Source organism: Sorex araneus, chromosome 5 (assembly GCF_027595985.1).
Source record: "Sorex araneus isolate mSorAra2 chromosome 5, mSorAra2.pri, whole genome shotgun sequence".
Lineage (NCBI taxonomy): Eukaryota > Metazoa > Chordata > Mammalia > Eulipotyphla > Soricidae > Sorex > Sorex araneus.
In genome coordinates this window covers 103,317,498-103,341,099 of record NC_073306.1, presented here as the reverse complement: position 1 = coordinate 103,341,099, position 23,602 = coordinate 103,317,498, and the positions used below count along the sequence as shown (strand labels likewise).

The 23,602-nt window shown below is 39.0% G+C and overlaps 1 protein-coding gene across 2 annotated transcripts in view; it reads right to left on the bottom strand.

Annotated features, from left to right (window-relative positions):
* Positions 1-12,687: 12,687 nt before the first annotated feature.
* Positions 12,688-23,602, bottom strand: part of ZNF365 (zinc finger protein 365) — a 32,132-nt gene continuing 21,217 nt past the window's right edge. Inside the window, exons 4-6 of one of the 2 annotated variants that reach the window (XM_004617083.2) lie at positions 16,738-16,775; positions 15,517-15,782; positions 12,688-14,761 (exon numbers count right to left, since the gene is read on the bottom strand). In XM_004617083.2, coding sequence (XP_004617140.2) covers positions 15,521-15,782; positions 16,738-16,775 — 300 coding nt within the window. In that variant the 3' untranslated portion in view covers positions 12,688-14,761; positions 15,517-15,520. The remainder of the gene's footprint in view (positions 14,762-15,516; positions 15,783-16,737; positions 16,776-23,602) is intronic. The other variant, XM_055139760.1, reaches the window with a different exon arrangement.

The window sequence follows — 23,602 nt, the reverse complement described above, 5'->3', positions numbered from 1 at the left end:
TACCGAACGCGGACGGCGGGAGAGACAGCGCCACTGCCCTGTGCCCTATGCCTGCTGCTCGTGTTCCCTTTCTTTCTTTTTTGTGTTTTTACGCAAAACCTATAAAGAAATCTATAACGAATCCTTGGGGGTGAAATTTCTGAACAACTGACTAAGTCCCTGGAAAGTGTGTGTGTGTGTATGTGTGTGTGTGTGCGCGCGTGTCTGTGTCTGTGTCTGTGTGTGTGTGTGTCTGTGTCTGTATAGGAAGTTCTTCCAGTTTCTGCTTGAGAATCCAGGTCCCACTCCTGACTATACTTTGCCAACCAGGCCAGATGACCAGTACTGGAACCCAGCAATGAGGTGTTATTCAGGTCTAACAGTGCTGGAGAACAGGAGGGACACCCTGACAGTTTGGTGGCCAGCAGGACTACACCCTGTGTTGCTCAAGAAGGTCCAGCAATGCCAGGGATTGACTCAAGACCTTGTGCATGTGGCATAAGCCCCCAATCCTGGAGCTATTTCCTCAGCATCTAGTTATAGTTCTTAAAAGTAGAGAGAAAAAGACTGAATTCTCTATAGCCGCAATGTAAAACAAAAGCAGAATCTGATCGTTAACATGCAGAGAGAAAATAAATGTAAAGTTAGTGTTTCTATGCAATGGAACCATCTTTCGGAAATAATAAAGGTAGCCTTAAAGAAATCAAAAGTGATATTACTACAGAAAAGAAAGAGAAATGTATATTAAACAAATAATCATATAAAAACAGAAAGAAAACCAATTCAAGTAGAAGACAAAAAGGACAAAGTTTTATTTTATTTAATTTTTTTACCCCACGTTTATTTACTTATTTGAATTATTTTTGGCACATTCAGTAATGCTCAGGCTGTACTCCTGGCTCTGCATTCAGGAATTACTCCTGGTGGTACTTGGGGGACCATATGGCATGCCAGAACTCGAACCCAGCTCAGCTGACTGCAAGGCAAATGCCTACCTGCTGTATTATCTCTCTAACCCTAACGCCAAATTTTTTAAGAAATATAAATAAAATGTTTGTAAGATGCTAATACTAAACCTAAATTTACAAATCATTACATTTATTTTAGTAGTTATTAAACAAAAACTATTCAGTTATAAAATATCTGCAAGTATATATTCAAAACCAAGAAAAAGGGAGAGTTATAGGACAAGTACAAATCAACCAAAAGAAATTGCAGCAGCTCTAAAGTCATGAAAGAAAGCTGACTTTAAGAGGCCAGAGCGACAGCAGAGCGCATGAAGTGCTAGCCTTGCACATGACGAGCCACGTTTTATTGCCAGCATCGTATATTGTCCTCTGAGCCTTCCTTCAGTGAGCATAGAGCCAGGAGTATGCCCTGAACACTGTTAGTCATGGCCCCCCCGCCCCCCAAAAGATCAATTTTGTTTTATTCTGATTTACTCTTTTGGGGGAAAGCGGGATCTCCTTTAACAACTATCTTTTGGGGGAGGGGCAGGGACTTGGGTCAGAGGATGTCACACCCTGCTCAGAGCTTACTCCTGAATTTGCATTCACAAGTTACTTGCACAGCTGGGGGGACCTTAGAGAATGTGACTCAGGTGGGCCACATGCAAGGCAAGCTCTCTATCCAATATGCTATCTCTCCAGTCCCTTCCCTCCTTTTACAACTGTAAGTTTCTTATTCTTTCCTTCACTTTTTCATAGAAAAGGTAGCATACAATTAATTTTATTCTGATTTGCATATTTTTCAAATATTCCATTGAGAAAATTGCATTGCATGAGAAAATTGTTTCCAAAAACAAAGCAAATTTACTGTGTGTTCTCAAAGAGCTTAAGATATTAAAGCTATTGTTCTTTTTCTTCTCTTCTCTAGATGACACCTGGGATGTCAAACTATCAATACATACCTGTTATCCAATGAAGGTATTGAAGAATAAAGATATCTAAATATCTGTCTATCTCCGGGGCAAAAGTGCTGCAGTAGATTATAAGTTGTCAGTGTGGAAGCAAATCTAGCTCGAGTTAAATACATCTGTGGAATATTAATAATGTTCTAAGGTCTTATTAAGATGAACTGATTTTCACATTCCATGCCAACCTTGTTGAGGTAAAGACTGCCGGAAAAAACTTCAGTTGAACCAAACATGACATCAGCAAAGAAATAAGAACAAACAGTTTGTTCATGCTTAGAGTAATGTTCTTTTTTTTCAAAAGACTCATATTTTATCTATGGAGCTCATTATTGCTATTTTTTTAAATGACTGTCATGGAACAAAATACTAAAATAATCTATTCCAAGCACTTCAAACAGGATACACAGTAATAATCAGCATTATGCTGATGCATGAATAAACATTTCAATGTCTTAAACTAAGGAGAAAGAATAGATATTTAGCTTAAGTAGATTCAAGGAGTTGATGAGCAATGTTGAAATTTTTAGAAACAACATAAGTGATTATTTGGTAAATAATGCTTATTGAGGTTGAGTCTCTTGAGTATAAATATATATTTTAATGTTTTTTTCCCCAATAGCTCTTACGCTAACAAAGTAAGGCCTATTAGATCTCAAATAATCTGAACTTTTCTGGGTTTCCATGCTACAGAGAAATTTTGCCTTCAAGTGTTCCTGCCTGAGAAAGCATTTCAAATTATAGTAATAGCCTTGTGTCTGCTGAACTTCCCTTCTCTTTTCTCTTTTTATCATAAGATTTCAATGTGGTTTATTTTGAGCAGCAAATTGCTATTCAATATTTTAGGATCTTAAAATCCTTAATTCATTGTTGTTTTTTTTTTCTATTTTCTGTCCTCAAGAACTTGGAAGAAATGAAATAGGGAAGACAGTACGGAAAACTGCTATAGCACACACAAAAAACTGTATTGCAAGGCTGAAGACAGAAAGACTTTAAGATAGTGATCTAGACAGGCTCTGAATAATAAATAATAGAGACCTTTACTATTATTATTATTGTTATTGTTATTATTATTATTATTTGCTTTTTGGGTTACACCCATGAGGCACAGGGGTTACTCCTGACTCGGAACTCAGAAATTACCCCTCGCAGTGCTCAGGGGATCATATGGGATGCTGGGAATCAAACCCGGGTTGGCCGCATGCAAGGCAAACGCCCTACCTGCTGTGCTATCACTCCAGCCCCCAAGGCCTTTGGAAAACCAGTTTCATCTAGTTACTGGAGCAACTCACACTACATAAGCCTGACCCTATTTTTTTTTTAATTTTTTAAATTTTATTGAATCACCGTGAGATAGTTACAAGCTTTCATGTTTGGATTACAATCTCACAATGATCAAACACCCATCCCTCCACCAGTGCACATTCCCCACCACCAATATCCCGGGTATACCTCCCTTTTCCCACCTTTTCCCTACCTCCATGGCAGACACTATTCCCCATACTCTCTCTACTTTTGGGCATTATGGCTTGCAATACAGACACTGAGAGGTCATCATGTTTGGTCCATTATCTACTTTTGGCATGCATCTCCCATCCCAACTGGTTCCTCCAGCCATCATTTTCTTAGTGATCCCTTCTCTGTTCCATCTGCCTTCTCCCCTCCGCTCATGAAACAGTCTTCCAGCTATGGAACAATCCCCCTGGCCCTTGTATCTACTGTCCTTGGGTGTCAGCCTCATGTGATGCTACCCTACACTCCACAAATGAGTGCAGTCCCTCTATGTCTGTCCCTCTGCTTCTGACTCATTTCACTTAGCATGATACTCTCCATGTTTATCCATTTATAAGCAAATTTCATGACTTCATCTCTCCTAACAGCTGCATAGTATTCCATTGTGTAGATGTACCAAAGTTTCTTTAACCAGTCATCTGTTTTAGGGCACTCGGGTTGTTTCCATATTTTGGCTATTGTCAACAGTGCTGCAATGAATATATAGGAACAGATGTAATTTCTACTGTGCTCTTTTGCATCCTTGGGATATATTACCAGAAGTTGTATTGCGGGGTCATATGGAAGCTCAATTTCTAGTTTTTGAAGGACTGTCCATACTGTTTTCCAGAAAGGCTGGACCAAGGCCTGACCCTATTATATTAATTTTTTGTGGGGACTTTCTCCAAAGCAGTACTCAGGGGTCTAGGGACATTTTCCAATAATTATCAGTCAATCAGACAGAAAATTCAGGTGAGGGCTCGAGCATGCTGTACTACTCTGGTCCTGAGGTACCAGAGGTTACACAGACCAACTCCAGCAGTGATCAGGGTCCTCCATTAGATGATGCTCCAGGATCAAACTAGGGGGTGGTCACTTGCACCATCACCCATGTACAATTCTGTGATCTGTTTTCACATTAAGCCAAAAATATTAATTCACAGACCACTAGCTGCATAATGAAATGTTAATAATATAAACATTTTTGGTTGTCCTTATACAACCACAAAACTTTAGCACCATGTATATTATGTCACTAAATATCTAGCCTCTTGTGCATATTTCTCAGAATTAGTAGCTTGCTCCTGCGGAAACTTTGCCCCCAAACTTGGTGGAAAACTCCTTTGAGAGAGCCTGCACCCAAGTCTCATATGTGCACTGTCCTGCTAATTAACCTTTCTGCTTTGGGCTATACTCTTGATTCTCAGATTCATTCTTGTGACAGATAAGAAACTGACACTTAGATGGTGACCATTCATCTCAATTTGAACCTGAAGATCTAAAATTAAAGTTCATCCCAGCCTTGGTTCCTTGGGTTCCTTGAGACTCAGGGTTGCAGGGGTTCACTCTACAGCTAAAAATAATCAAGGGGATGTGAGTCTGGCCTGACACCCACTTTATGGGAAAATTCCCACACCAGAAAAGAAATTTGTGCTGGCTCTTCTTTATTTCTGTGGTCTTCTCATTCTAATATCCTGCCGCAATACATGATTATTTATTCATTACTTTGTGAACCATGGCCTACAACACTGTAAATGGTACGTTTCATACTTACAATGTTCCAACACCACATCTTTTTTTTTAATGTATACTTAATTAGTGAATCACCGTGAGGGTACAGTTACAGATTTACACAGTTTTGTGCTTGTGTTTCCCTATACAATGTTCGAGGACCCATGCCTCCACCAGTGCCCATTCTCCACCACCAATGAACCCAGTATCCCTCCCACTCCCCCATCCCCCCCCCACCCAACCCTGCTTCTGTGGCAGGGCATTCCCTTTTGTTCCCAACACAAAATCTTTTACCAGTCTTTGCTTCCCTCTTCCATTGGTCTCAGTGTAGCTCCCCCAAACCACAAATTCTCCTTCTCCAACCTTGGTAAGCTCAATTCTGTAGACAAGTTCTCAGGTTATGTTGCCTTTGGCTACTTGATGCCTTAACAATGATAGACTTTTACACCACGATAACAAATGTGTGTATTTTTTAAAATCAGTAGTGGGAAATTAAGGGTTATTTAAAATGAAAAGGATTCTTTAGACCCTAGTTATTGAAACTGTGGGTAGCAACCCCATTTAGAGTCATGTAAATGGAAATGAGGGTTATTTTAAAATAAATTACTTTATGATTTATTTCAGTAGACATTTTATTTGTATACCTATTTCATATACATTTTCATATGTGTCACTTAAATTTTCTTGGGTAAGAGCCAGATTTCATATTTGTCACTTAAATTTTCTTGGGTAAGGCCAGATTAAATTTTCTTGGATAAGAGTTATGGCCCAGTGGATAGAGTTTTTGCCTTACACACTGCTGACCTAGGTTCAATTCCCAGCATCCCATATGGTCTTTCAAGCCTCACCAGGGGTAGTCACTGAGTACAGAGCCAGGAATAAATCTTGAGCAATGCCTGGTATTGCCCCCAAGCCCCCAAATATAATTTTATCGAGTAAAAGTGGATCACAAGTGAAATAATTTAAGAAACCTTGCTTTAGCGAATGAATACCTAGAGAAAGCATCCTTCCTTTGTTAAAAAAAACATTAAGTTAACATTACTTACATATAATCATTTTTCCACCAAACGTCTTTTTCTTCATTTGGGCCTCTCTGTATTTAGAGTTTATGCAGTTTTAATTTTATAGCAGGTTTTATTTTTCTCGTAATTTCCATCTGATCATGGAAGTCTAAGAGACTTGACATGTGTGAAGACTATGTTGAGGGCGGAATTTGCCAGCTCAGAGCAGAGGGTGATTAAAAAAGCAGAATTTAGATTTGTTGAGTTAAAGTGAAGAACTGAAGATATTTTATGATCATAATATCAATAGGAAAGCCAAGATAAAAATGTTCAGTTTAAGAGCTGGTGAGACAGTAGTACAGTGAGTGAGTAGAGTAGGGTATTTGTCTTGCACTCACCTGACCTGAGTTCCGTCCTCAGTAGCCCACGTGTCCATATGGTCCCCTGAGCCTGCCAGGACTGCTTCCTGAGTGCAGAGACAGAAGTAAGCCCTGAGCACAGTGTGTGTGGCCCAAAGTAGAAACAAAAATCCAGATATATGTAGAGCATTTTGAAGCTGACCAGTGTTACGATTACAAACATTGGACAAAGTAAGGCTCACCTCTCTCTTGAAGACACCAGACTTAATTTCTGACTTAATGGTATAGTGATGTAGTTCACTGAATTTGATCCTTAGAAAGAGAACTATGGATAGGTTTTTGTAAAGAATTTGAGAATTGTGGCAAACAGGCAAAATTTTTCCTCTTGTAGCCTTGTAGCTAATTTCTTAGAATCTTGGAGATGCTAAGAGATTAGCATTCTGACAGTTTCCTAGGCTGCTCTGAAAAAGAAAAGTGCTGAGTTATTTTAATGGATTTATATATTTATAGTTTATCAATGTAATTAAGGACTTTTAGGCACCTCATATATATATACATATATTCTCAAGATAATGGCCAATTTCTGGTATTGTCAGGGCAGGTGATCGAATAACTGAGCAGAAAACCTTTCATATACAAACAAGCATTTGTGTAGACTTGTAATACAGGAGAAACTAATAATGGACTTCAGACGTAAGCCAAAGCATCCTGAAAATCAGAAAACAGTTCTGTGCTATTTTGTTGTTGTTGTTGTTTTGCTTTTTGGGTCACTCCCAGCAATGAACAGGGGTTACTCCTGGCTCATGCACTCAGGAACTACTCCCAGTGGTGCTTAGGGGACCATATAAGATGCTGGGAATTGAACCTGGGTCCACCACGTGCAAGGCAAACGCCCTACCCACCCTAACCCCTGTGCTATCTCTCCAGCCCCAGTTCTGTGCTGTTTTATAATGATGGAGAGACAAATATTAGATCCTGCAGGAGGAGAAAACCTAATTAACACCTACACATTTAATTAAAAATCCTAAAACACCTTAGTAACATAATGAAATTAGGAATAAACTGAACCTGATCCAAAGCAAATGTCAGCCTTAGCTCAGTTCTGATTAGGTTTTGATGATCAGTCTCAATGTTATCTGGCAAGCAAAAGATAAATCTCTCATGAAGGAAGAAAAACTTATTTGGAGACAATATAATTTTTATATACAATAATCCAGATTCAAAAATAAAAAAAATTCTGGACCTGCTAGGAAGAAGACCTTATCACTAAAAACTCTAAGGAAAAGAATTCAATAGAAATGGAATTGTGGGTGCGTTGGATCTTGGAGTCAGAAAATAAGGACTTCAATATAATTATGAAGTCAATTACTTTAATATAATTATAACCTTATATCGAAAACAATACAGAAATCTATTTTAAAACTTATTTTTTTATAGGGTTCTCCCAAGGAGTGTTTGAGCCTGATGATTCATTGCTCAGGCCGATATCAATATAGTGCTGTTCAGGGGCTCACCGAATAGTGCTCACATGGTAATGCAGTGCAAAAGACTGAACTCAGAGCCTCACACATGTAACACCTCTTTGAAATAGCCCCCTGACCCCAAAGAGATCAGTTTTAAACAGGCAATATCTTAAAGGTTTATCAAATGGAAATTTTAGAAATAAAATATTATATTTTATGAGCTTAATAGAGGCTTGACATAGAAGCTAGGATTACTCCCATTTGATGCTGGATACTGCTGGCCTATAGACTATATTTTAATTGTCTTTAAATATGAAGTCTTAAGCTTTTGTAAGAAGAGTGAGGAGGGGGGCTGGAGTGATAGCACAGCGGGTAGGGCGTTTGCCTTGCACTTGGCCGACCCAGGTTCGAATCCCAGCATCCCATATGGTCTCCTGAGCATCGCCAGGAGTAATTCCTGAGTGCAGAGCCAGGAGTAACCCCTGTGCATCGCTGGGTGTGACCCAAAAAGCAAAAAAAAAAAAAAAAAAAAGAGTGAGGAGGGCCCAAGGATAGCGGTGGAGCAGGTGTGAGGCATCATTTTTTTTATTATTATTATTGAAATACTGTGAGATACATTTACAAGGCTTTCATATTTGAATTTCAGTCATACAATGATAGGACACCCAGTCCTCCACCAGTGTACATTTTCCAGCACCAATGTCCCCAGTATCCTCCCCCTCTCCCTCGCCGCCACCCATTCCACTTCTCCCCCTGCCTCTGTGGCAGACAATTTCCCCCATACTCTCTCTCTACTTATGGCCATTATGGTTTGCAATACAGATACTGAGAGGCCACATATTTGGTCCTTTTTCTACTTTCAGCGCACATCTCCCATCCCGAGCGATCCCTCCCACCATCATTGACTTAGTGATCCCTTCTCTATCCAAGCTGCCTTCTTCCCCAGCTCATGAGGCAGGCTTCCAACCGTGGAGCAATCTTCCTGGCCCTTGTCTCTAGAGGCTATGATATTGATTCCTGGAGCAGCCCTACATACTGACCGAAAGCCCTCATTCTGTTATTTTGATTGCTAGTACACATCTGCAATCCCAGCACCCCTGCCTCCAAGTACCTGCCTGCCTCACAACCCACAACAACAACAATGATAAAAGGTGGGGGTTTGGGCCTCCCAGTGATTGCACTTTTGACATTTTTACCAAAACTTATTCTGAAACAGTAACTACTGTGGTTGCAAAAAATAAAGTTACTGTGTATTCCCTCAAAGAAAAGTTACTTGATCAAATAAGCATTTATACTTTTCCCTCCTCTGGGAAATCTACAATGCACATTATCATTAGAATGATTCTGAGTCTCTGCAGAAAAGAAACCTCTTTCATCTGGTAATTCATTCCTCCAGCTCTTAACAGTTCAATAAATAAGGTCATTTCAGATACTAATCAATGTCATGCAGAAAATATTGTCATAAAACAGAATGACTGAGTCGGGGTTCCTCTTAAGAGACTGTGGTTCTGGGGCTGTAGCGATAGCACAGTGGGTAGAGCGTTTGCCTTGGATGACCCGGGTTCAATTCCCAGCATTCCATATGGTTCCCCAAGCAGCTCCAGGATTAATCCCTGAGTGCATGAGCCAGGAGTGACCCCTGAGCATCGCTGGGTGTGACCCAAAAAGAAAAAAAAAAAAAGACTGTGGTTCTGGAAAACTGCAAAGCCTTAGGCAATCACAATAATGTCAACAGCATTCCAGACAGGCTAACAGTAATGGATACTTGCCTTCCTGATTCAGAAAACTTCACCAGTTACCCTAAAAGTATCTGGTCATTAAGCATCCTATACTCCTTGTACTGACTTCAGTTACTGGCTCATACAGCTTTCCAATGAATATGCACCAGTGGATAATGGATGTGCTATGCATGTATGTATGTAATATGGATGGAAAAATGAATGATTCATTAGATATAATGACTAATTCTAGGTTTTTTGAGACCTCCTGATGATATCTTAAATATTATCTAATCAAACTGGGCATTCACTTTGGTAAATTTCCCTTAAACAATAAGGTAAATGGTAAGATATAACATTTAAAAATAGCAAGTGGAAATTTTAGAAACAAAGTATTATATCTTATGAGCTTAATAGAGGCTGAAACTGAAAAAGGAAACGGGCTAAGTATAACACAAAGAATGAGTAGTCATATTAGTGTACACATAAGAGTACATAAACCTCCTTTGTGCTGCAATGTAAATAGACACTTTATGACAGCCTAGCTGGAATCCACTCTAACCTATTTACAATGAAGTAGTTCCTCACCTCTCATGCTACTTAAAACATGTGAACTATTGCCATCAGGGTTCTTAGTGGCACGAAAAAGAAACTGAGTTTACCTGATTCATCAAAAAGGCGTTTATAAAATTGTATTTTTGGCTCCCATTATCTTTGATACGAATAGAGTAGCAAGGGAGGAGGTCTCCTTAGCCGGGACCAATGCTGAGGCTATAGCACTAATCTAGGCCATTGAAAACACTAGTGTCAATACCAGTGAACACAAACATCAGAGCTTATCACTACCAAACTAAATGTTCTCTTGCGTGTGAAAACTTTCATTGCTTAAAATTCGAAGAACTAGATAAAGCTCTGAATTCCAATATTCCATCACGAGATGGAATTTTGTACTATTCTTTCATCTAGTTCTCGCTGACAAAAAGATTGGTGGTGTCTAAATAACAGGGGTTCGAAAGCAGGGCAGAGAGACTGTACCGTGACATTTTCTGATTTGTCAGTAGAGGTTCTAGGTAGACTTGTTGTGAGTTCTTTGCCACCAGCATCTTCTACTAAACAGTTGACTGGAAGGCAATTTTCCATAAAAAAGAAAATAACTGGTTGCTAGTTCCATTTGATTGTTTTGTTTTGGCATATTATTTCCAACTTCAAGTTATAGACATCTTAATGTTAACAATAGTCTGTACAGTGATGAGTAGACATGGTGCATTTAAGATAGTGCATGATAACAACTATATATCTTGATTTGAAAATAGGTGTAAAACTTATTGGAAGTATAAAATAAGACCTAAACCTAGATTGCATTCTATTATAGAAGTGTCAACATATCAGTTTGTGAATCTTCAGTAAGAACAGTTAACCTTTTATATTATCAAAAAAAGTCCACAAAGTTATGGAAAATATAGAGGAAAGTTATGGAAAATAAGAAACAGATGAGGAATATTGCACAAAGGCAGAGTATATGAGAATTCCTTAGTTTGATTCCTACCACCACAATGCAACACACACACACACACAAACACACAAAATGGAAAGTAAAATAAACAAAAATAGGGCCATAACAATAGTACAGCAGGTAGGGCACGGGCCTTGCATGCAGCTGACCTGGGTTTGAGTCCCTGGTGCCTGAATTATTTTCCAACTGTGTTTCTACACATGCTAAGAAAAGATATCTCCTCATCGCTATCTGCCTCAAAAGTATTCCAGTAGGATACATCTTATAAACAAATTTACAAAGTCCAAGTTAGTGAAATAAAATTTCCAAAATAAATCCCTCAGGTCAACACTTCTACGTGATCAACATTTACAGTAAGTTCATATTGGTACATATAATAGAATTTTAGGGTTTCAGGTACTCAAAAGTGCCATTTCCTTACCAGTGGAGAATTCTGCCTCCCACAAAGGGAGGAGCAGTGAAGAGTTTCAATTACAAATGTGTGCAGGTGCTCATGTAATAACAAGGTGAGCTATACTGTATTGCACTTGGACATTTTTTGCTCAATAACTTGGTATCTACATCTTGTTAATAATGGCAGTCATACAAAATAAATATTCTTGTATGGGACAACACCAGATATTTGAAGACAGCAATCATATCTCTTATCACAGGACATGTGTATGAGTCCTCATGCACCATCTCAGCATCTGCCTCCACAGAGATAGCATTTACCAGTGTCTCAATTAGTGTTGGCAGGAGAGTTGTGTCTTCTCTGCATGAGGTTTTTCTAATGGAAAAAAACTCATTTCTGTTCTGTAATAATGGCTGTAAATGCAGAGTAAACACAATATAGGACTGCAAGTTAATGATCCTTTTCTTAAATGAAAATTTCAGATGCATAAATGTTATTGATAAAGGACAAGAACCAAAAGAAAAAAGAGGAAAAATATGTCACCATGTGAACACCTCATAAAATAATTTGATCTAAAATTGCCTCATCAGTTAAATACTTGAAATAATTTGGGATCCTGCACATATGACATCTATGGCATTCTTATATCTCAAGGATTCAGAATGAACAGAATTGAGGTACTAAGGCTTATTTATGTTTTCTGAATTCCCTGAGATAATGATAATGTTAGTTATTTCTCAAGAACAGTGGGACCTGGCAAACCCATTAGCTTTAACATGTGTAAGCACAAGAACAGATTGAGGTCAATCTCTTTCTAAAAGCTCTAATAAATCCTGAGCAAATAATGTTTTCTAAAGTTTCCTACTTCCATGGTTCTTTAGAGTAATGACTAAGCAGTTCTACCCATAATACAAGTCTCTAATATGTTCAATATAAGTCTGTAATATATTCAGTACCTGTTATCTGTCCTGATCAACCTCTGGGTCTTGCATATGTAGACGGGATTATATATACAGTTTGAAATTTGTTTATGGATTTAGCTCAGAGTCAACAAACTTAAAAATACAATGTAGGAAAATTACTCATAGTTGTGGAGGAAGATAGGGGATAAGTGCCAAATGGGCTTTTAATGAAGATGTTTCAGTGCGAAAATATATAAAAAGAACTTTCAGATACAGGCATTATGAAAAACAAAAGCAAAGTTTTCAAGAAAGCTTACAAGTATGAGATCATAGTGATTATATGTACAATTAATAGTTATTCCTGGAGGGCTGTTTGATTAGCTATTAATGGACCAACATACTTGCTCCCAATAACATTTAAATGAGACAAACATACCAACACATTAGTCAGAAATATAGTTTTATTGTTATAATATTTTATAATCTAAAAACCTTTTAAAATTCTGGGAACAATATTCCAACTTCTATACATTAACTGACCCTGCATAATACTGGAAGCCAGTGTCTAAACAATCTGAACTTCACAGTTAAGAATCTGTAACCTATTTGGAGGAAAAGAGAAAGAACAGTTCAAATAAAGATCTCTTCCTTACAAAACAAAAAGATAAAATTAGATCCGTTCTTCAGTTTAACCCTGAACATGTTTTCTGAGAAACGTTAGTGATTTATTGAAAAAAAAAAAAAAACTAAAACTTTTAAGGTTGACTGTCCACAGGGACAAAGGAAATATTTAAAAATAAGACCCAAGGGGCTGGAGCTTAGTATGGTGGGTAGGACACTTGCCTTGCACATGGCCTACCCGGGTTTGATCCCCAGCATCCCATATGGTCCCCCGAGCCTGCCAGGAGTGATCCCTGAGTGCAGAGCCAGGAATAAGCCCTAAGCGCTGCTGGGCATGACCCCCCCAAAACAAAACAAAGCAAAAAACCCGTGGAACATGGCACACAGCTTAGGCCACGGCAAGTAAATGGAGTATTCCATGGAGTGAGCCAGCCCCCATGTTTCAACAGCAGACCTCTATCTCTAAGGAAGTACAACATACAAAATATACTTCCTTGTGTGAAGGTATGAATTTAGTCGAAACTTAAAGCATTGTTTTTAGTACAATAAATCTTAAAGATAACTTGTCTTGTGTAATGTAGATAAGAGTGATGACTTTATGCCGCTTTCTGAAGGTTACTGGGTACCACTGTCAGTGAGAGGAAGTAAGCTCTCTAGGCATATTAGATAAAAATTGAAAGTGTAGGTTACATTAAATAAAATGAAAATAAACCCTGGCTATACCAGTTTTCAAATCAAGTTTTCATCTTTGCACACACACATTACAAGACAAAAGCATGCAATACAGTCAATTTTTTAGTATTTAAAAAGCTAAAGTGCAATCATGTTTTAAATATCAATAATAAATAACTTTGGAGGAGGTTAATTCCACAAATAATAATTATTACAATTTTACAACGTTAGCCTAAACAGTGATATTCACAGCAACGTTTTTCCATTTGATAGTTACCTAAACACCACCATGTATGACCTACCCATGAGCCAAAAGTCAAGAGTGAAGTTTCAAAAATCAACATGGCCACTGTAATAGGTTCAAATGTTTGTATAACAATAAGTGAACTTTTAAGTTTACTGGCATTTTAAGTAATTGCTTTACTGCCTATTTTTAATTAACTACTAAGCTGATGCTTATTGCAGTAACAATTATAATTCTATTAATTTTAATTAGGTTGCAGTTTTAATTTTTAAAACAGGAGATTTCAATTTACATGAACTAACACATAGCATTTAAAACCCACCCACCACAAACATACACATTTTGGAGTATTTAAAAATAAATTATTAATATACTTGACATATATTTTATATGTTATATATGTATATATGTATATATTTGTGGACTTCATTGTTCTTGTTTCCAGAAGGGTGTCAGCACTTGAAAACTACAAATCTGCCAAAATTGCCAAATTTAAAAAACAACAGCAACAAAGAGTAGCACAGAAATTCATTCATGAAGAAAACCATAAAGCAGAAGATTCTTCACATATGGTTTTTGTGGAAACAAAGGTCATTTTAGGGAGGGAAGCAAAGGACAGGCTCGGATTCTGGATCCCACATGTGCGTGTATTTCAGAAGCTACTTTAGAAAGCAGTGGGCAGTGAACTCCACAGCAGCTTGGTTGAAAGGTAAGAATGCATACTGTACTCGTGACAGAGCCACAGAAAGGGCAGTGAGTGGAACAGCTGGGTCAGTAGGGAGAAAGTCATGCTGCACGGAACAGAGAGGCTGCTGACAACACCACCAGGGAAGCAGTCTTGGGAGAGAACCGAGGTTCAAACATTTCCACGTCCTCAAGATGGTTCACAATGTGCACTCCACTGGCCTTCAGCTGTGTGCCCCTGAACGAACAGCGGTGCTGATGGTGAGTTAGCTTCTCGTCCACAGCAATAGAAAGAGCTGTGAAAATAGAGCACAGTCTTACAATGCAGGTGATTCATCCAAAGAAGAGAGCGGAGGAGTACGCAAATCAGAAAAAACAGGCATCCGGGAAAACAAAATACTGGAACCACGCAAACTGGAAAAGAGTCCACTGAAATGAGAACTGGAGTCTGACTGGATGAGTCCCTGACATACTCTGCAGACACTGCAATCTTGGTTAACCAGAACACCTGACACAAAAGGAATTCTTATTTGTGGGCATTTGAAGTAATTGAGGGGGATGCTAAAGCAAACAAAACGATCTTTATTTTGCTGCTAGATATAGGATTTTACATTCTCAATTCAGGCAGCAGTGGGCACAGATAAATTTCTTTCTCCAACCTAAAATCTTGGTTGGCCTTTGGTCTGAGGTTTAAGGACCACAGTATAGAATCCCTTATGTGGAAATTATGGGATACAGGGCTATTTCCGGAGCAGGAGCTTCATTTTATTAAAAATTGAACATAAGACTGCTTTCAATTCCTCCCACCACCACCCCCCCCACACACACACACTTTATTCTTTGCTTCTTGGTTGAAAAGTAGGCCTGTAATAAATGTCTGGTTCATACCCATTGACATCTTTTAAATTCTGGTTAATCGAGGTGCTTGTGTGAATGCAAAATAAATATGCAATGCCCTTTGCTTTCTTACAATGATATGTCCAAAAGGACATTACTCTCAGACTCTAAAACATTTCCCAAAGCTCAGTGACAGTGGTCCAGACCCACCCACCCTATCAAATGATGTGCACAATTGCAGCTGGCTTTTTCTTGGCCATTTTGGGTCTGATATTGCCTTTCCGGCTGAACCCCAGAGGCTCCCCTTTCTTTGGTGGTCTACAGAGTTCTCTTGGGGACTCTGGCTGCTCGTGAATGGACTTAGCAGGCTGCATGCTGGCTCTGTCATCCTTGGCTTTTTTCAGGTAGCTCCTTCCTTTTGGATGAAAATGGGTCTTGAGATCCAGGTGATTACATCCAGAATGTGGATGTCCTCGGTTTCTACAGAGGGTCAAATGGAAGGAGGGAGATGAGCAAGAAAACAATATTTCTTTCAAAAACCTAAAAAGATCAAAAACTATCCCTGGTATAATCACCTCTGAGAGAGTATTGAGAATGTTACACATAAAACAAATCACATATGTATAGATATTTTTCTTCCTAAATTTATTTTGGCCTTTGTGAAATGATCTCATGGTATTAAATTTGCCAGGAAATATTTTTAATCCCAGTGATAAAATTGAAGTGTAGAAAACTGAAGTGGAGGGGCTAGAGCAATAGCATAGCGGGTAGGGCGCTTGCCTTGCACGCGGCCGACCCAGGCTGACCCAGGTTCGAATCCCAGCATCCCATATGGTCCCCTGAGCACCGCCAGGGGTAATTCCTGAGTGTAGAACCAGGAGTAACCCCTGTGCATTGCTGGGTGTGACCCAAAAAGCAAAAAAAAAAAAAAAAAAAATTCCTGAGTGTAGAAAACTGAAGTGGATACTCATGATAATACAAACAGTTGGTCTACAGAGAAGATGGGATCATAGCTCATTTCTCTGATTCTTTAAGACTACTCTGTACTCAGACAAGTTCATACTAAGCTATTATGAAATTTAAGATGACTAGTATACATTAATAGTATGCATGACAGAATACAAATATATGGATATATTAATTATATTACACAATTACATTTATATAGTATTGTGTATGGCAATGCTATGCCTGAATGATAGAAAGTTATTTAGTACTATAAAAATATTCCTATAATACTATCATTAGGCTATATACTAATAGGCTATTGGTATAATTGAAAGTTACACACAAACACATTTTATAAAGTAACGTAAACAATCAGATAAATTTTCATTGGAGACACTGAAAGCTATTGATACTATGGATTTTATATAAACTGCAACAGGGAAACATGCAAATCAAAAATGGTGCAATGGTAAAGAGAAATACATACAAGCATTTGGGTTTCCTATTTGAAGAGATATCTGTAAGCTGAAGGAAAATAAATAAAAAGAATTACATCACTTAAATTTGAATTTGATTTGAAATATCTTTCTTACTTCTATTTTTTAAGAAACAGCATTCACACTAAGGTATCAGTGACTCATACAGTACTGCCATGGACAGCAGTGAGCAAGAACTTCTCAGGCTCAAGCTTAGCTTATTGGGAAAATGTCTGTGTTTCCTTGTGCTGTAATTTACAATATACCAAAAATATCTCAAAAATTAAAAAAAAATTTCAAGCAACCCCCCCCAAAAAAGGTACCCGTTGGAAGAAACATGCCTTTAAATGCCAAAAAGTGATGTACTATTAATCCTTGACTGATTCCATCTGCATTACAACTAACTCGTGAAAGTGCTGACTGGTCTCAACTAATAGAAAAATTGTCATAAATATTTATTTCCTAAAAAACGTAACTTTTAAAATGAGAGCATATGAAGACCAAATCTATTACTATCCTTAGGACTTTCTGTCATTGACATTGTCTACCACTCTCGATAAAACAGATGCATGCACATTTGTGACTCAGAATTTCATTTGCAGAATGTATTCAGCATGATCTTTTTTGTGATCCTGAGGTCACCATCTCTTTTATGGGAAAATCAGTGTATTCTCCACCTTCAGGAGCTCTCTTCTCTCATGTGGCATTCATTCAAAGACGTGATGTCACATCAGTAAACAGACTGACTGAAGCAAGCAATGACAAATAAAATATAGAGTGAGGCCCATCTTGGCATTGGAGCTAAAACACATGTCCTGGTCAGTAGTCCAAAAAGACAAATTCAGCAAGACACACTCAAGTTCCTGATTCTTTTGTCTGTGGTTGGTTTACCCAGAAGCAAACAGAAAAAACTTTAACAGACTGTTCTGGATCACATCTGTCAAGAAGGGAAGATGAAACAGCATTGAAGTGGCTACAAATGCCAGAGTCTGCCTACAGAACTGAGTTTGTCAAGGGAGTGGGATAGCAGTGGGAGTGGGCCTTGAGGCATTGGTGGAGGGACAGACATTCCCGTAGTAGGTCTGGTGGTGGCACACTGGATGCCTAAATTTTATCATTAACAATATTGCAAACCATGGTGCCTGAGGGGAGAACAAACATTTAAAGAAGGACTGGAGCGATAGTGATGCAGGTAGGGTGTTTGCTTTGCATGGGCTGACCCGGGTTCGATTCCTCCGTCCCTCTCTGTAGGATGACATTACTTTGTCCTCTCCCCCCTTGCCACAAGTAGCTTGTCCCGGTTTTCGCCGGAGTTTAGGCTTACCCCAGTCTCACCCATCAAGGTGTTCCAGAATCTCTCCCATCCCTTTGTTTAGCTATAATAACTTATCCATGCTGTCTTCCCCAAAAGAGTTAATCCGAGGCTTTCCCTTAATCTGACTGCAAATTTGTAAGGTCAGACCTTCCTAGGATACTGAATTTATATTATATAAGTTAATATTGCCTTTCTCCTCTTCTTGTGCCTTTTGAATAATTTACTTTAAAGCAATGTTCTTTTTGTATGGACACGAGAAGACAATATTATGCTTTTGTAACTTGGGATTTAATTGACCTCGAATATTATTCCCTCCCGGGCATCTGCTTTCTCCACTTAAGCCTCAGTTGCCCTCAGTTCCTAGCACCTCAAAAGCAGGGTCCCGACGAGGGACGGGACAGATCCAGGGCAAGCAGTGAGTTATGTGCTACCCTGGCATCAAGATGGGCCTGGCCAAAGTGCCTAATTCTTAACTATAAGTTAAGAGCTTGATCATAGACAAATACTGTCATGATCCAAAAGTAATGATGAGACTAGGACCCTGCTAGGGATAGGAAAGACTGATCTGGCCTGAGCACTGTAGTCTGAGATTGAGATGGCCCCAGGAGAGCAATTCTATAAGCTTTAATGCATCTCTTATTGTGTCCATACAAAATGATTAATATTATGAATTCTTATATGTTTGCTGGCTGAGGAGAAGAGAAACACACTCATGGGACTCCGCCCTTGGGAGTAAAGTTATGGTACTCCTTTACTCCTGCTGAAAGAATTAAGTCCTAGGAAAAGCATCCCCTAAGGGAAAGGAACCTCAGCCCTATTGATGGTGACCACACCTATGTGTACGCCCCAACCCCCTCGTGCTGGGGAGATTTAACTAGGCTGTAAGAGTGGGTTGGGGGCCCAGATCCAGAGATCTAGTGAGAGATCTAGAGCCAGGAGAGAAGCAGGGAGAGAAGCAGGGAGAGAGAGAATAAAATAAACTGATCAAGCAACCAGTTTGGCCTTCTTCCTTCCGTCGCTTGCCCTTGACGGTGAGACAGAGCCACCCAGAGAGCCCGCGAGTGCGTGCGCCCCTTGGAGAGCTTTAGTTTTTTACACCTCTCGGAGACATATTCAATATGCCAAAAACAGTAACAGCAAGTCTCACAATGGAGAAGTTACTGATGCCTGCTCAAGCAAATTTATGAGCAACAGGACGACAATGCTACAGTGCTAAGATGAAATACTCACCTTCTACTTTTCATCACTATCAAAAGGTCATGGATCACCCTGTTTATACTGGCTAGGTTTGGCATAATATCAGTAAACTTGAGCAAAAACAGGCACTTTCCTTGCTTGAGCACTGGGGACTGTGCAATACAGAGAGTAGATGGGACTGAATGCTCAAGCAAACCCACACCAGCAGCTACTGGGAACCTTGAATCATCAGCAATGCCACCCTCTTGCCTCTGCCTTGCCGCTACCAATAAGGGTTTCTCAGCTGGGTTTCTTGAACGGCCTTCAGTGTAGAAGGTAACTGTGGAAAATGTACAGGAATTTTTTTTCCTGTTTTAATTTTTTAACTTTACCATATATATGTATATAAGCATGAAGTTATATAATCTGATCATTAGCTGCTTAAGTGTATATGTAATACCCTTTAGAATTTTATGGGATTAAGTATGAAGACATAGATATATGCGTGCATTTACATACATTATGTACATGTGTGTTTATGCGTATGTATATATATATATATGCAATATAGATTAATTATATTTTTAAGCTGGGGAAAAGGCCAACCATGTTTGCCAATATTCAGAGAGGTCACAAACTCCCCAGATATGTTAAGGAATACAATATCAGTGGCCAGAGAAAGCGTGGAGAGGCGCACAGTACAAGCTTTAAGTGAGACCGTGAATTCAGCCACTGGCACTACATGCCCCTGTTCCCTACCAGCAGCGCCAGGTATGGCTTTGGTTGCCCCGAGCACTGCTGGGCTTGAACAGCACCAAATGGCTGAGGCCTGGCATTGAACCATGAGGCCTACATAACTGGGATCTCCATACAACCAACGCTGCTAAGGAAGTTCTTAAAAAAAAAATAATGCTATTTCAGCACCTGAAAATATCACTGGTGAATGGATCCTTCTGGGGCCTAGGAAATACTAAGTTAGCAAGTCCTACAGAAAGGGAAATGCATGAAGGTAGGTTAAGATGCACTGAACATTTCACACATAGGCCTTCCTATAGATAGAACCAACTGTGCATATCTCTATGTAACCCACTAGATAAAATACCCGCACAACCACCTCAACTAACTCTCAAAACAGTCACGTGAGGAGAGTTTTACAATTCTTTTTTTCACAGATATGAAAACTTCAGTGGCTGGTTCAAGCCTCAGTGATTTACAAGTGTTAGACTGGATTCCAAACACAAATTAGCATGCTATAATCCAGAGAAAGTCTTTGCACTGCCTCCCTATCAAAAATATGGTTCGATTGTTTAGTTTGGGCTATTCCTAGAGTACCTGGGGGATTATATATGTGGTGACAGAAATCGAATCTAGGCCTTTCACAGCTAAGCAAGCACTCTAGCTTTTTGAGCCATGTACCCAGACCTGGAAAAGTATATATTATATATCATGCCGTTGCTCATAAATTTGTTCGAGCAGGCACCAGTAACATGTCTCATTGAGAGACTTATTGTTACTGTTTTGGGCATATCCAATACGCACGGGTAGCTTGCCAGGCTCTGCTGTGTGGGCTCCATACTCTTAGTAGCTTGCCGGGCTCTCCGAGAGGGGCAGAGGAATCGAACACGAGTTGGCCGAGTGAAAGGCGAAAGCCCAACCGCTGTGCTATCGTTCCAGCCCATATATTATATATATGTATCAGATTATATATAATATATAACATATAACATATATTATAATATATTACATTATATATAGTATATACTTTTCCAGGTCTGAGTACATTGACTCAAAATATATATGATATTATATATTATATTATTGTATAATATATTATATATAATATTATACTATAGTATATTTTATATACAATATATTTATATGAGATTTTCTGTAATAATAAATAAAAGTAGAAATTTTAGATGAAAAGTGAAGTAGAATACATGGCTGGGTTAGGATTTCTCCAGTGATTTCACCCAAGTTGAAGGTTAGGGAGAGAGGTTAGCAGTCCCCTTGAACGCTCATGTGCCCTTCTCCCTGTGAACACTAGAGGTCACTGTTCCTTCTGGCCCCTATATTCTTAGATGAAAATACTATTTACTCATAATACTATTTACTCATCTATCTATCTGCTTTCTCCTAGTAGAATTACTTTATTTTGTTTCTATTTACAAAGAGGTGACTATGAATATGGGGCTTACTTGAGCCCTCAATGAAAGGTTCAGCTGGAAAATAGAAATAACTTTGTACTGAGAGTCTATCTAACACAGTATGTCGGGCTGCTGCAGGCTAGTTGGGTAAACTGGATACCCAGTCCTCTTCCATTGCCTCTTCTATGTTAACAGAAGCACCATATTGTCAAATTATCACACTCAAGACTTATATTTATTCTTTTTTTTTTCCTTTTTGGGCTACACCTAGCAATGCTCAGAGGTTCCTCCTGGCTCTGCACTCAGGAATTACTTCTGGTGGTGCTCGGGGGACCATATGGATGCCAAGGATAGAACCCTAGTCGGCTGCGTGCAAGGCAGATGCCCTACCCACTGTACTATGGTCCCAGCCTCCTTGATTCTTTTCTCTCTTACTTGCTAATTCTTCATTAAGGACAGCTAGGCTTGTCAATTCTTTTTTCTCCCCTTTATTTTTTTCATTTTAGTTTAATTTTTTTTCAGTTCTTCCAGTTCTATTCCTAGACTATATCCTCCATCCATCAGTCTTCCTATCCATGCTGCCACCCCCACTCCTTCTAACTGCCACACTACAACTGGATTTTAGCCCAAAAAATTTTCAGAGATGCCTGTTATATTACTCAGGTCAAAATTTTTTTTGGGCTAAAATCTAGTTTTGCTAAAACACAGATGAGTTCTTGCTCACTGCCCTTCCAGTAGCTTCCTGTGTGCGCTGGACAGTACAAACGCCTTAGGTCGTTGAGAAGGTACAGAGCATCTTGACCCTCCCCCTTTCATCTGACTTAATTTCCCTTCAACCATGAGCTGTGTGAAATGTGTTTCCTTAAGGCACTTTGGATTTCCCTCTTTTTTTTCTAGAACATTCCTTTTATGAATTTTCAGAGATGCCTGTTATATTACTCAGGTCAAAATACTGAGGTTGCCTCTTCAGGAAGACATTTTCGTGGCTAACAGATATTTGACAACAGTGCTCAAGATTTACTCCTGGTTTTGTGCTCCGGGAAATAAACATTTACCAACTCTTAGGGGGGTCTGGGAGTCATATGTGGTGCTAGGGATTGGACCGGGTCAGTTGTATGCAAGGCAAGCACACTACCACTGCTATCTCTTTAGCCCCTATAACATAAATATTTGAAATATATCCTCTTTTTCTTTCCAGTAATTATTGCTATATGAAACTACCTTTGTTATTTATCATGCTCACCCACTTCACTGAGAGCCAGGACCTTGTCTATCTAAATCATGGCAGTGTCCTTAGCACCCAGTAGGTGCTGTGGCCTCCAACAAAGATATGTTAAATGAATTACTTCTAATCTTAATTGAGCAACCTGCAGGAAATAATAAATGTGATTCTTAAAATAATATTACCCAAGCTGTTTCATGGCTTTCCATTTAAGCAGTTCTGTGAGTGATTTTGGCAGATGGGATATTAGGTCACTTGGTATCTAATTCAACAGAATTTTTCAGAGCATGAAAACAAAATATCTGAGTAAGCACATTACATTTTTAGAGATAAACCAGGTGGGGAGGGAAAAAAAATGCATGCACAAGGGGATTAAGCAAAAGACACAGATGTTGAAACCTTATTTCAGAAAAGGTACTAATTGAGAAGATTTTTTTTCTAGAGCTTAAAAATAATCTCAAGCTAGAAAGCACCTTAAAAATTAGTAATTTACACATCAATCCAGAAAATTCCACTGGTATCTGGAGGTAGTAATAAGGAAACAAGCAAAAAACAAGGAGGGAAGCAGGGACAGGTGAGAGAAAGGGGATGAAAAGGACGGTTTTGTAGTGGAAATGGTGCAAGTCCAGATGAGTGGTGGCATTGCAGACTCTTCTGGAGGAGGAAGGTAAGGGCTGGGTAGAGGAGAATGTTTGGGTCCAACCATGGAGAAGGACGCGTGCTGAGGATACAGACACCTGGGCTGCCTCGGTGTTGTATGCTCACTCAGCTGGGCCAGTTGGTTTGTAAAAATGAGTCAATGTCTTTCCTCCCCAAAACATCCACATTTTCCTGTGTCTTCAGAGCCAGCACAGACCGTGGGGTGATCAGGCAGAGAATTTTCATTACATCATCAAAATGGATCCTGGTTTCTTAAGTAAATCTCTCTCTCTCTCTCTCTCTCTCTCTCTCTCTCTCTATATATATATATATATATATATATATATATATATATGACTGTGTACATGCTGCTTACA